A 14,133-nucleotide genomic window follows, 5' to 3' on the forward strand; every position below is an offset into this window, starting at 1 on the left:
ATAACATTTTAGTATTTTAAATACATTAATCTAATTGCCACAAACATTTCCCACACTCCACACTGCTATCATTTACTACTTCTTTCACCATTTCCTATGTCATGGTCATGTTTCCATTCCTTCTAATAGCATTTCAGTATTTCAATTTCAGATACATAAATCTAACTGTTACAATTGGTTTCCAGTTCCCAGACTCCACACTGCTCGCCTTTACTACTTCCTTCACCACTTCCTACGTCGCGGACCTGTTTCCCTCCCTTCCCATTCCATTTTAGGATTGTAGATACCTTAATCTAATCATCGTCATAAACATTTCCCACACTACGGACTGTGTGTAGGTTAACTAAGGGAGTATGTTTAATCTATGGCTATACCCAGTGATACCTGATGGGAGTCTGTTTGTTTCTGTTTGTTTATGCTAACTTACAGACGACAGACCGCAGTCATCAACAAAACAAGATGGTTCTTCTTCTTTAGTGGCCAGTCTTTTTCGTTTGCAATATTATTAGACCAAACACTCACATAATTCATTCCAATCCTTGGGTTCTTCATCCATGGGCCTCCTTTTCGGGATAGAAATGCTTGACAGCCCTCAAGCGAGAAGACTCCAACCCATACCCCTCTCCCAACTATCCCATCACGGCCTTAGAATCCTACTAAATCCCATCCATTATCTTGACACAACAAAAAACAAAAACCAAAATGAAATTTGCCGCCAAACTAAAACAATATCCTCAACAATTCCATGTCAATACTAACAAAAACTTACTTACAACAAAATTCTAATGAAAACCACAGAATCGTCAAATAAATTAGTGCACAACAAGGCTGCATATTATATAAGCCTGCTTTCGAGCAAATAAAAGATAAAAAAAGTGATCACTGAACCGTCACTGTCACTGTCACTCAGATCAGACTAGTCAGTCAGCCTGAGCCTGAGCCTAGTCAGCAGTCAAAGTCAGGTATTTACTCAGGGGAGGTATAGAAGAGGCTACGATGACAGCTGTGGGCTTCTTATTAGCTGAGGGAACGCCATTAGCGTAACAATACGACCTGAAGCCATTGGCCTCGGTCGTCTAGTGGCTAGCGTGCCGGACTGATATACTGAAGGTCCCGGGTTCGAATCCCGCCGGTAGCACTAACTTTTTGTCCAAGATTTTTTTATTATCAGCAAGTTTGGTTGGTTTGGTTCGGTTATGACAGTTTAATTTTATTATTAAGTCATTATAAAATTTTAATTGAGCAATTTCTAGTTTTTTTTTAAACAGAACTATTTTTTCTATTACTAAACTTTTGTTATAGGCTATTATTTCATTATCAGCAAGTTTGGTTAGGTTACGATAGTTTAATTTTATAATTTAAAATTAATAAAATTGAATTTGAGGCATTTATAATTTTATTTTATGAACAGAACTATTTAGCGATTAGTGCTTCATTGCCAAAGTGCTCTCTACTACAGCGCTGTTCACGGAGGAATTTTGAACTAATGCCTCAATCGTACCTCCCCTAAGTCAGACCCGTCAAAGTGGGTACTGTCACTGTCAGTGTCAGGAGGTGGAGGTCAGAGTCAGAGTCAGACTCGAGGACTGACTGAGGCAGGCTGTGTGTAGACGATTGTCTTTGCGATACCTTCATAGTTAATTCGAATATTATTATAATCTATACACTAATTTTCTTACTGTTTTTATATGGTATGTTTTGCTTAATAGAATATTAAAATACTGCTAAACTGCTATTAATTAGGCCAGGCTTGTTCATACTAATCTAATAGTCTAAGTATGATTTTAGTAACATATTATTAATTAATAGGGCAACCTTATTGGTAGGCCTATAAGTCTTGATATTTTGAATAAACCTAGCCCTTAATTTAAATGATTTAAATCGATAGTGGGTACAGTTTCTTAACTAACTGGGCTATGCTAATATTGATTGAAACTATCGATTCGATTAGTAAACCTTCATGGATTTTTTCACCATCAGCAAGTTTGGTTGGTTAGGTAAGGTTATGATAGGCCTAGTTTTATTTTATCTAGCCTATATTTAAAAATATCGATAATCAATCAATATTTTCAATTCAATAGTTTCAATCAATATTAGCATATACCAGTTAAGAAACTGTGCCCATTTAAAGTTTAGCTGAATATAAATGGTTTTGTCAAATAAATTATTGTTTGATACAACAGCTCTAAACTATAGGCTATGGTAGGCATAGAAGTTGAATTTGGTGTATAATTTACCATGCCTTTTACACTCCCCGTGTTTTCAGCTATTTGTAGTTTTAGGTTTTGCTTTCTTCTAGCCTATATAAATAATTGTGACTCAAGGAATCACCCTGGAGAAGGCATGCCTTTACAATTGAAAGACCTACTTGTTGAAGAAAAGGAGTTGTTTGTTCCTCCCTTAGAACTTGTAAACCAAGGTTTGTATTGTATAAGTTACTTAGTATATTTATTATAGTATAATATTTATAGTATATATAACTTATATTTATTTAATAAATTGGATTTTTGTTACCATATATTTTCTGTTATAGGCAAGTTAACCTATTTAAAAAGGAAGAATTAGTCTAAGTCTCTATATTTTTTTAAACAGTTCAGAGGTCCCTGTGCAATGTTATTTTTGGCACCACTTTATATTTTGTTTGTCAAAATCACTGTTAAGGTATGTCTTTAAGGTAGGACCTAAGTTATGTATAGCCTATTTGTGTTAGGTAAGTTATTCGTTAGATTTTCTAAACAAATTAAACACATTGAGCAATAAAGTAGGTTTAACACGTTCGCTGCGGGCCATCAAATGGCAGGCGTAGCCCCAGTTCGGCGCAGCCCGCAGCGTCGAACAAACCCGATTGCCGGGTGATTGGCTCTCATATTTCGGTAGGGGGAATAGCAAATAAAGTGTGGTAATGTCCTGCTTTATAACAAGAGTCAACGTAGTTCGCTAAACACTCACAGATAGCAGCACTGCTTGGAACGTAGCCGATCCCATTGTATTGCCAATTGGAGGGAGAATGGCGGGACAACAAGTTGATTTTTAAGTTTGCCGGACAGGGATTTTATGGGAAAATTTTACTACCAACCTACAACACAATAAATACCCCCGCCGCAGCAAACCTGCAGACTAAGCGAATTTCCATTTGACTGATTGGATTTACACTGAAATGTCTACTTAAAAATATAACATTTATTCTTGATTTAAATAGAATTAGTTTAACAAGTACTTAGGTTTGCTGCATCAGGGAGAGTAAAACTGTTTTTTTTTTTTTTTTGTAAAATGTGAATAGTTAGTAAGAAATAAAAACATTTTCCAAATTTGATCAAAATATGTTCACAAACAAGCAAACTACAACAGTTTACTTATTCTCCATAAGAATAACATGGGAATTTTAAATTTACAATTTTTTGGAATTTTCTCCGTAACCATTAGGCGCATAATAACGCTTCAATATACTAAATTATTTGTTTTTTTAAGCTCTACAAAATGGTTTGGAAAGAAATTGCTAAATTTGATGTTTTTTGGGTCAAAAATGGGAAAAACCTATTTTTACCCCATAAAACCCCCCATAAACCCCCGTTCCCATGGTCCGATCATGCTGGATCGCGAACTCATTCGAATAAACGTACTTTTACACGTTTGTACCAAATTTCATCAAAATCGGATCATTTTTGCTCGAGTTATCGTGCTGACGGACACATATATATATATATATATGAATTTGAACGGATGGTGTTTTTGGCCTCTAGGGACCTCAAAACGAAAAAAAAATCGGTCCCGCGTCCAGGTCTTACCATGAGTACTGAGTGAAAATTTAAAAACGTACGTTTTCAGGAAACACACTTTGCAAATTTTTTTCCCCTTTTTTCAAAACTTTTATTATTTTTTTGATTTCATTAACATTTGAAGTTTCATAAAATGTCCATGGTAACGCAATATCTTTGGTAGTTTTTTTTTAAAAGAGCATCTTTAGTGGAAAAACACAAAATCCTGTCACGACCATAACAGGCGTTTAAATGAATATTAAAAATAGTTAATATTATTTTTATAACTATGTTTTGCTATAAACTAATTTACTTTTATGACCATTATACATTAAAAAGGTCACTGAGCTTTTAGTATATTTGGTCTTTCTAGAAAAAAATAAAAAACTCAAAAAAATTGAAAAAAAGCCAATAATATCTTTTTAAGTTTGTATAACTCCGAAAAAACTTACCTGAGACCCGAAAAATCGTTATGTTTGCATAGAGGCGTGCTTCTTTTGTGTATAAAACATTGAAATATGACGATATTTTAATTTTTGAAATTTTTATGACAGAAATCATAAACGTGATGGTCAGGGACAAGCGGTACGGTCGTGAATTTTATAAAACAATCTAAATCTTTCTAAACAATCCTTTAATTTATACTATTAGTTATAATAAAAATATGTGTTTTAATTGAACTAAACTGTTCAAATTACAATTATATTAAAGTTATTGTCACGACCAAACACACTATAATCCATAAGGCTGGATAGGTCGTGAAAAAACCCGCGATGGTCGTGAAACTTTGGTCGTGAAATTACGTGTTATTTGGCTCTGTTCTGGTGGTAGCTCTGCACCTCATGTTCGAGGATACAAAGTGGACTTCTAGGTTAATCTAGCAATTGAAATATCTTATAAACAAAAATTAACACCATGTCTACTTCATCGAATGACTATGTACGGTCATGGACACACCAAAATTACAAAAAACACAACCTTTCCTGTATTAATCTTGTAATTCCTCCTTTCAACTCGAAACGACCGGCACTACAATCCTGACGTACACCCCGACCTAGTCTCTAAAACCAACTGACTCCATCAACGCGAGGCTTGCCACTGTCGTGCTCCAAAGTTGAAAAATTTTCCCAAATGGTCGTGACGCCAAATCGAGGGACAGACTTATTATGTCATGGTAGTCAGTTTGCAATGACAATAAAATTATAATATGCTCCTTTTTTGTAAGTTTAATAACCATTGATGACATAAAAATATGGCTTTATATATTGCTGCATGAATAATTAGTCTAAAAACAGCGTGAAAGTTGGAAAATGTACCCTAGGGACACGTCATGGTCGTGAATTTCGAGACTTTAAAAATACGAAAAAAATACCTAGAACCTATTTAAAATCAAATAAATGTGTGTAACATGTTGCCCCCATCCCAAAAAATATTAAAACACATAATAATAAACTACAAATCCAGTAGCTACGAAGTAAAATGCCAGGGACATGAAAACGTACGTTTTTTAAATTTTCACTCTACTACGGTAATAGCTTATTCCCTATATGGGAAATTCGCTAATATTCCCTATATGGGAAATTCGCTAAAAGCAAGTCACCCACAACACGCTAACAAGGTATAGGTCCGCCTTCGACCAACGCTAGAGCAAAAACAAAGATATACGAAAGGCATTGTCGAGCGTATCCGATCGGTTACGGCAGCACCTGGACAGAGGCCGGCCTGTATCCGATCGGATACGCCCGCAGTGAACGTGTGAACTTACCGTATATTGCGTATATTGCCGTTATGTTGCTAGTCTGGAAAATAGGTTTTTACCGGACGAGTAAGTTTAAGTTATGGTTCTTCCCTTACGAGTATAGTAAACGCAATTTAGACGAGTGACGTACACTATTTTTTACCAAACTATACTTAACCAAACTAACTTATCCTGACAATTAAAAATCTGTACAAATCTGTTTACTCCCCCCGATTAAAGGACTTAACCATCACTAAGTTAAATTATTCATAAGAGGTACCGGTATGTTTTTGTTTATAACTTAATTACTTATTGCATTCTGGAACTTCTGAAGAAAGCAATTTACATCGTGATAAGACTAAAAAAAAAAATCTGCAAAAGAGCACTTAAAAGAAATAAGAATTATGACTATTTTTAGCTTATAAATTTATCAAATAGCCCTTTATATTAAATAAAACCATGAAAGATTGCCAAAATTGAACTCTTTTCATAAGTATTCAACCAGAAAAGGTAGTGAATTGTCGTTCAACAGACATAATTTATCGGCTTATGAAAAAAAACACAGCTTATTGTGGTGTTAAATATTTTAATAGCTTAGGCTACTACCTGATAATATAAAAAATATAACTAATTTTAATTAATTTAAAAAACATTTGAAATTATTTCTTACCAACAGACCCTTGTATAAATTAGAAGATTATTTAATTAATTTAAAAAACATTTGAAATTATTTCTTACCAACAGACCCTTGTATAAATTAGAAGGTTTTTTACAACTTCCTGAAATTTGATTTGTTGATAATAACAATATTCTCTGTAAGTAGTCTTAGGTTTAATATTGTGTTTTTATAACTGACTCTATTCTGTAAAAAATACCATTATTTTCTACGGCGAATGAATATTGACTAGGTCATATGAGGGTCGTCCAGGAAGTAAAGAACAAATGAGATCCCCACTACTGTACGTGCGTGGCCGCTTGCCACTTCCTTTCTCTTGAGTGTGAGGTGAGTCTCGTTACTGTGTGATCACGCTGTTTGTTTTTGAAGCATTTTATAATGGCAGCGCTAATCAAAAACCCCGCCAAATGTGAAGTACAGAGTGTAATCCGCTTTTTGAATGAAGTTAAGCCAATTGAAATTTATGCACATTAAAGCTGTCTGGGGTGATGATGCGATGAATGAGTCATCAGTAAGAAAGTGGTGCATTTTGTTTAACCAAGGAAGGACTAACGTGCATGATGAAGATCTGAGCGGAAGGCCATCACTAGTCACGGATAAACTTAAGCCAAAAGCTGACGAAAAAATTCAGTAAAATCAACATTTCACTTTGACGGCTTTACAAGACTCTTTTCCACAAATTTCACGATCACTCCTACATGAGATTAGTGACATGATCTTGGATACAAGAGAGTGTGTGCTCGGTGGGTGTTTTTGTGCTCGGTGCCTATGATTTTGAAAGACGACCTTAAGGCAAAACGCATAAGGGCAGCTCTTGAATTTTTGAAACAATATGACAAAGATGGAGACCAATTTCTTGATCGTATTGATATGGGAGATGAAACACAGGTTTCGTATAAGACTTCAGAAATCAAGCGTCAGTCAATGGAGTGGCATCACACATATTTGTCCTTAAAACCCAAATACCCACACGCAGCAAACCTGCAGACTAAGCGAATTTCCATTAGCCTGATTAGATTTATACTAAAATGCCTCCCTAAAATAGGCCTATCACATTTATTCCCTATTTAGGCCTAAATAGAGTTAGTTTAACGATTGCTTAGGTTTGCTGCAACAGGGAGGGTAAAAAAGTGTTTTTTGTTATAAAATGTTAATAGTTTAGTAAGAAATTAATGTATTTTCCAAATTCGATCAACATATGTTCATAAACAAGCAAACTACACCAGTTGACTTATTCTCCATAAGAATAACATGGGAATTTTAAATTTACAATTTTTTAGAATTTTCTCCGTAACCATTAGACGCACAATAACGCTTCAATATTCTAAATTACCGTATTTGTTTTATTAAGCTTTACAAAATGGTTTGGAAATAAATTGTGAAATTTTGTTTTATAAGGGTCAAAAATGGGAAAAAACCTATTTTTACCCCATAAAACCCCCCATAAATTTCAACTTGTCTGATTACATATTTACTAAAATATTTCCATAAATAAGACATATTTATTCCCAATTTAATCCATTCCCGCCTAAAGACAGGCGGCGCCCGTCCTAGCGCGTCAGGTTACGAAAGACTAAAGACGAGCAGCGTCCGTCCCCACGCATAATGCATTATTTTGCGTTATTATTAGGCTTATTATGCATTATTATTGATTTACATAAATTTTCCTAATGTTGTTATTAGTTACAAAAGTAATATAATTATGCTTAGAATATTATTTTCTATTTATTTCAATACTCACAACACTTAACTAAGTACACATGAAATTTTGGTGCAAAAATTGTATTAGGCCTAGGCCTATTTTGCCGTTTTGCAGTTTTACAAAAACAGCTATAAAATGAAGGATTTTATAAACCAAATGAAGTTTTTTGTGTAACGAATTGAATACTATTTATAAATTTGACCAAGAAATAGATTTTATTTTTATTTTTCAAGGTTTGCTTTCAAAAAACAAATTTTATTTGCATATATAAAAATGCATAGGCCTATATGTATATTGAAAATTGCTATAAAATATTTTTATTTAAAATTTGTGTCATATGAAAGGAAATTTTATGTAGATCAATTTAAGCACAAGTATTAGGCATTTATTTCATAAATTACATTTTTAATGAGTTTTTTACTAAAACGTTGTACATTGGCCCTTTTTTACTCAGTTCTAGGTAAAAGTTCTTGTTGCAGTTCTTGTTATATGATACTTGACAAATAACTCAGTCAGGAATGGGTTGAATAACATTAGATTTAACGAGTGCTTAGGTTTGCTGCTACAGGGAAGGTAAACAGTGTTTTGTGACTAAATGTCAATAGTATAGGATGAAATAAATAAATTTGCCAAATCTGATCAACAAATATCCATAAACAAGTAAAACTACAACAGTTTTAGCGAATTTCCCATATAGGGAATAAGCTATTACCGTAGGTCTCATTGTAAGACCTGGACCCAGGACCGATTTACTTTTTCGTTTTGAGGTCCCCAGAGGCCAAAAACACCATCCGTTCAAATTCATATATATATATGTGTCCGTTAGGACGATAACTCGAACACAAATTATATGATTTTGATGAAATTTGGTAAAAACGTGTAGGCCTAAACCTACATTTATTCTAACGAGTTCGCGAACCAGCATGATAAGACCATGGGAACGTGGGTTTATGGGGGGTTTTATGGGGTAAAAATGGGGTTTTCCCATTTTTGACCCTAAAAACATAAAATTTTGAAATTTCTTTCCCAACTATTTTGTAGAGCTTAAAAAAGAAATAATTTATTATGTTGAAGCATTTTTGTATGTCTAATGGTTCCGGAGAAAATTCAAAAAAGTGCAAATTTAAAATTCCCATGTAATTCTTATGGAGAAAATAAAAACTGGTGTAGTTTACTTGTTTATGGATTTATGTTGATCAAATTTGGCAAATTTATTTATTTCATCCTATACTATTGAAATTTGGTCAAAAAACACTGTTTACCTTCCCCGTATCAGCAAACCTAAGCACTCGTTAAATCTAATGTTATTTAAATTGGGAATAAATATGTCTTATTTATGGAAATATTTTAGTAAATATGTAATCAGACAAGTTGAAATTCACTTAGTATGCAGGTTAGCTGCGGCGGGGGTATTATTTTCTCCATAAGGATAACATGGGAATTTTAAATTTGCACTTTTTTGAATTTTCTCCCGAACCATTAGGCATACAAAAGTCCTTCAACATACTAAATTATTTTTTTTTTTAAGCTCTACAAAATGGTTGGGAAAGAAATTCCAAAATTTTATGTTTTTAGAGTCAAAAATGGGAAAAACCCATTTTTACCCCATAAAAAACGGACACATATATAATATATATATATATGAATTTGAACGGATGGTGTTTTTGGCCTCTGGGGACTTAAAAACGAAAAAGTAAATCGGTCCGGGGTCCAGGTCTTACAATGAGACCTACGGTAATAGCTTATTCCCAATATGGGAATTTCGCTAATAAAATTACAGTTTTGTCCGTACATTGCTAAGAATCATGCAGTTTTTGATTATTTTTACGTTTCATAGCCTAAGAAAGCCAAAACGAGTCTTATCTCAATTTCTGTCTGTCTGTTTGTCTGTCCATTCTGTCATTCTGTCTGTGACGCCAAAATGTCATTTTACGTGGCCTACTACTAGAAAACTAGAGTACCGATCATGGTTAAATTCATTTTACTGTATTTACTGGATTGGTGAGAGTGTCTTTGGCTATAAAAACATGGCCTCGCTTCTTTGAAAACAAAATAACAAACCATCAAAAACCCAATTTTGTTAGATTTTTGTCAAATTTTCTCCAAATGTTTACTATTACATTTTATGAAATAACGATCAGCTGTTTAGATTAGTTCTCACTTCTAGCTGTCACTGATATGTTTACATTAAATAAATACTGTTTACAAACACCGCAAGCATTTCCAATCACGTTTTGTAAGCACATCCAAACCAAGTAAGATTAAAAACGTTGTGCCTAACTTGACCGGTTTAATAAATCGTAAGTGCAACTATTGTTCTTGAGTTTTGATAACCGGGGAAAAGACCGTAAATCAGTGTTGTATAGTGCTGGGAAACTTAAATTTTTTTAACCATCGTCGCCAATAGCTTACAAAAAAGGTTTCCACTCATGGACGCTTCAAGGACAGTTGTGTAAAGTGCAAAGTAAAAAATCACATCTGCAGTGGGTGATCGTGGATGTTGCTGCGATCTTGGAAGATCTTTCTCATTTCGCTGTGATCGTAAAATAGGCTTAACTTAGGCTACAGATGTAGCTAAACTCACTTTTCCAGTGTGTCACTTTTGGTTCCTACTTTGTGCTGCAATCGCTGGACCATACTGCAAATCTTGGCCCATAGCCCATCTCTTGGGTAGGCCCTACGTAGGCCTAATTATTTACAACCACATTTTGACAACGATATTGGTACTTTTCCCTAGAATACATAGCCTTCCTACTTAGGAAGTAAAACTACAAACGTACAAAACCCTAGATTTGTGCGTTTTTGGTCACATTTCCTCCGAATATTTGCTAGATATACCGATCATCGTTTAGGGATCATGTAATATTTTAAATAATAAACCTTTGTTTGGATAAAGGTGGTTTCTTAAAACTGTCATTAATATGTTAACATTAAAAGTTGCTTACAAATAATGTTATTATTTGGAAATAACTTTGATTTTCAAAAACTAAACAAAAATCCAAAACCAAGGGAGATTAATAACTTTGGTACTGATACCACATCAAGTGAAGGATTTTTTTAGACAATAGACAATAGACAATAGACAATAGACAATATATATTTATTCCTTTAAGCAAACAGATAATGCAATAGGACAAGTCAAGAATTTTATATGGTAAAATACATAGAGTTGAGACACATAGCTTAAAAAACAAGATAAGAGCAGACAAAGATAAAGATAAAGAGTTTACATCAGATAAACAGGTCATGATGTGAGGCGATCGTCCATGTAGTCTGCAACAGAGTAGTAGGATTGGTCCTTTAGAAATAGAGTTACAGTTTTCTTAAATCTATTGAGTGGCAAATTTCTAATAGCTATTGGGAGTTTATTATAAAGAGCGAGTTGATGGTAAACATGACAATGCCAGGTTTTTGCAAGCCTTACATATGGAGTAACAAGGTTATGTCTAAATCTAGTGAGGTGATCATGATGAGCATTTTGAGGAGCAAATGAGTTGATATTTTGTTTGACATATACTAAGGTGTTTAAAATATACACAGATGGCATGGTCAAGATTTTTAACTTCTGAAAGCTAGTTTTACATGATTGACGATCTCTTAAGTTGTCAAGTAGTCTTACCGCCTTCTTTTGCCATCGGAAAACCTTTTTTGCATGGCATGAATGACCCCACAGTCGAATACCATAGCTGAAAGTAGCATGAAAGAGTCCATAGTAGACAACTAGCAGTGTATCAGAGCTTACTGATTGCTTAAGCCTTCTTATTAGGTACACAATTCTTGATAGTTTTTTACACAGATTACGGACATGAGGTTTCCAAGTGAGGTGGTTGTCTAAAGTGAAACCCAGAAGTTTGACATCACTTCTTGCATTACAGGTTGTCGGAATTTCTCTAAGAGAGAAATAAATTAAATCTGTTTTTTGCTCATTTATTACTAAATTATTGGATGCAAACCAGTTTTTGGAAGAGATTAAGGCATTTGAGAGTAGTTGATTGGCATGTTCGAAACAACTATCTGAGCATATCAAGGTTGTGTCATCAGCGTAAAGTACTGACAAAATAGGGACATTACAATACATATCGTTAACAAAAATCAGGTACAAGAAAGGTCCGAGCACGGAGCCTTGGGGTACACCAGCCTTAACATCAATGAAGTTAGAGCTAACATTATTTACTTTGACCTTTTGTTTACGTCCAGACAAGTAAGATTTCACAAGATTTAGTTCCTTATCTCTAACACCATAGAAATCTAATTTTTTGTACAAAATATCAAAAGATAGGCAGTCAAAAGCCTTTGAAAGATCAATCAAATTTGAGGCAATGATATTCTTGTTTTCAAAACCTTTAATGATGAAGTTGACAATAACTTCCATCGCTTGAACTGTATTACATTTTGGACGAAAACCATATTGATGGTTATAGAGCAAGTTGTTGTTGTTGAAATATTGATACATTTGTGCAGTTATACAAGATTCTATTACCTTACCAACTATAGGAACAATCGCTATAGGCCTATAACAATCAGCCTTATTTGGATCCCCTCGCTTAAAGATTGGGGTGATATTAGCAAACTTCAAACATTCAGGAAAAATACCTTGGGTAAGAACTAAGTTTACTAAGTATGTCATGGGTTGGGTGATGACGTTACCAACTGATTTTAACAAATAATTGGACAGACCAAAAACATCCTCACTTTTTGAGTTGCTAAGGTGTGCTAGAATGCTGGCTATTACATCAGAATTCACAGTTTGCAGGGTGAAACCATCTACTGGGATTGGTTTATCATAATTCTTAAGTAAGTCAACATAGCTATCACAACTTACATCTATACCTACACTTGGTTGAACTGAAGTTGACACATTAGCAAAATAATCATTTAAAATATCAGGTGTGATGGGAATGTGAGAATTGGTCTTGTTTGCACCAGATTCTCTTTTTATAACTTTCCAGGCCATTTGACATTTATTCTTTGCATCCTGTATAAGATTATCATTTACTATTTTCTTTGCTTTGACAATTTCTTTGTGATAAAGTTTTTTAGATTTTATGTACATATTCTTGTCAGTTACAGTTGCACTGCATTTCCATGTGTCATACAAAATGAGTGTTAGGTTTCGCATAGCTTCAAGCTTTGGTGTGAACCATTTTTTAAAGTTGTGACTCGGTGAAGGACTACCTTTGACTGTTTTATTTTTTACATGAACTAAAGGACAATGGTGGTTAAAAATTGAGCATATGATGTTTAAAAAGAATGAAAAGGCAACATTTACATCAATAAGGCTATACATTTCCGACCAGTCAACTATTGATAAACTATTACTAAAATAACCTAATCTGACCTCGTTCATTAAGCGTCTCTTTCTCATTGGTGTGTCTTCTTTGGGAGCAGGGACGTCATGATGTAGGTTAAGTTTCAGCCAGACTCCAGTGTGATCGGAGATATCTTGGTCAACCAGGGAAACTTCGTAGTAGTCCGGTGTTAGGTTGGTGTAGATGTTGTCCAGGCCAGCAGTAAGACGTGTTGGGCTGTGGTTTGTACAGTAGAGGTTAAAAGATCTTAATAAATTCAGGAACACTTCCGTTTCAGAACTTTCTAGATTTAAAAAGTCAACATTGAGATCACCAGCCAAGGCTACCCGTTCATTGTTTTTTACAAATTTCTTGAAGACGTGTTGCAGAAGATTGTCTAGGTTGTCTATGAAAAGTCTAAAACTAGAGTCAGGAGTACGATATATGCACAAAATTATTATATTCCAGTCAGATACTCTAACTGCTGAACCCTCACAGATAAATTCTTGACAGAATGCAGAAATGTCAATACACTTAAAAGACATGTTCTTCCTAAGATAAATTGAGGAACCACCATATGAGGATGATCTAGTAAAAGAGTTGGCTAAAACAAAGTCGTCAGGCACATAATAACATATTTCTTCGCTGTTTAGCCAATGCTCATTTAAGCATATTATGTCAACCAATGTGTGGTCCAAAATCACTTCCAACTGGCCCAATTTATTTTTCAAGGAACGTATATTGAAAAAACAAATGCTTAGCTTCTTTAAAATTTTAGTAATAAGCCTAGGCTGATTTCCACGATGTTGGCTTAAGTTCCACTCATTACTTGAGTGTTCGACTCTAAAAAAGTCTCTTGTCCTACCCTAGGCCTAAAACGATTTGCTCTAGGAGGGTGGTATTTTCCTATGATACAACCCTGAGGCCACAGATTTGGGTGCATCAGTTCTTCACTAAGTTCTAAAGGAACACCT

The 14,133-nt window shown here is 34.3% G+C and overlaps 1 protein-coding gene across 4 annotated transcripts in view; it reads left to right on the forward strand.

Moving 5' to 3' along the window:
- The first annotated feature begins 1,581 nt into the window (after positions 1-1,581).
- The window catches only part of LOC128982840 (ester hydrolase C11orf54 homolog), a 118,604-nt gene continuing 106,052 nt past the window's right edge, over positions 1,582-14,133 (forward strand). The window contains exons 1-2 of one of the 4 annotated variants that reach the window (XM_054401875.1): positions 1,582-1,691; positions 2,267-2,419. In XM_054401875.1, coding sequence (XP_054257850.1) covers positions 2,344-2,419 — 76 coding nt within the window. In that variant the 5' untranslated portion in view covers positions 1,582-1,691; positions 2,267-2,343. The remainder of the gene's footprint in view (positions 1,692-2,266; positions 2,420-14,133) is intronic. The other 3 variants (XM_054401876.1, XM_054401879.1, XM_054401878.1) reach the window with 3 other exon arrangements.

Source organism: Macrosteles quadrilineatus, unplaced genomic scaffold, assembly GCF_028750875.1.
Source record: "Macrosteles quadrilineatus isolate MER2022 unplaced genomic scaffold, UCM_ALF_1.0 Scaffold_1__1_contigs__length_201487025, whole genome shotgun sequence".
Lineage (NCBI taxonomy): Eukaryota > Metazoa > Arthropoda > Insecta > Hemiptera > Cicadellidae > Macrosteles > Macrosteles quadrilineatus.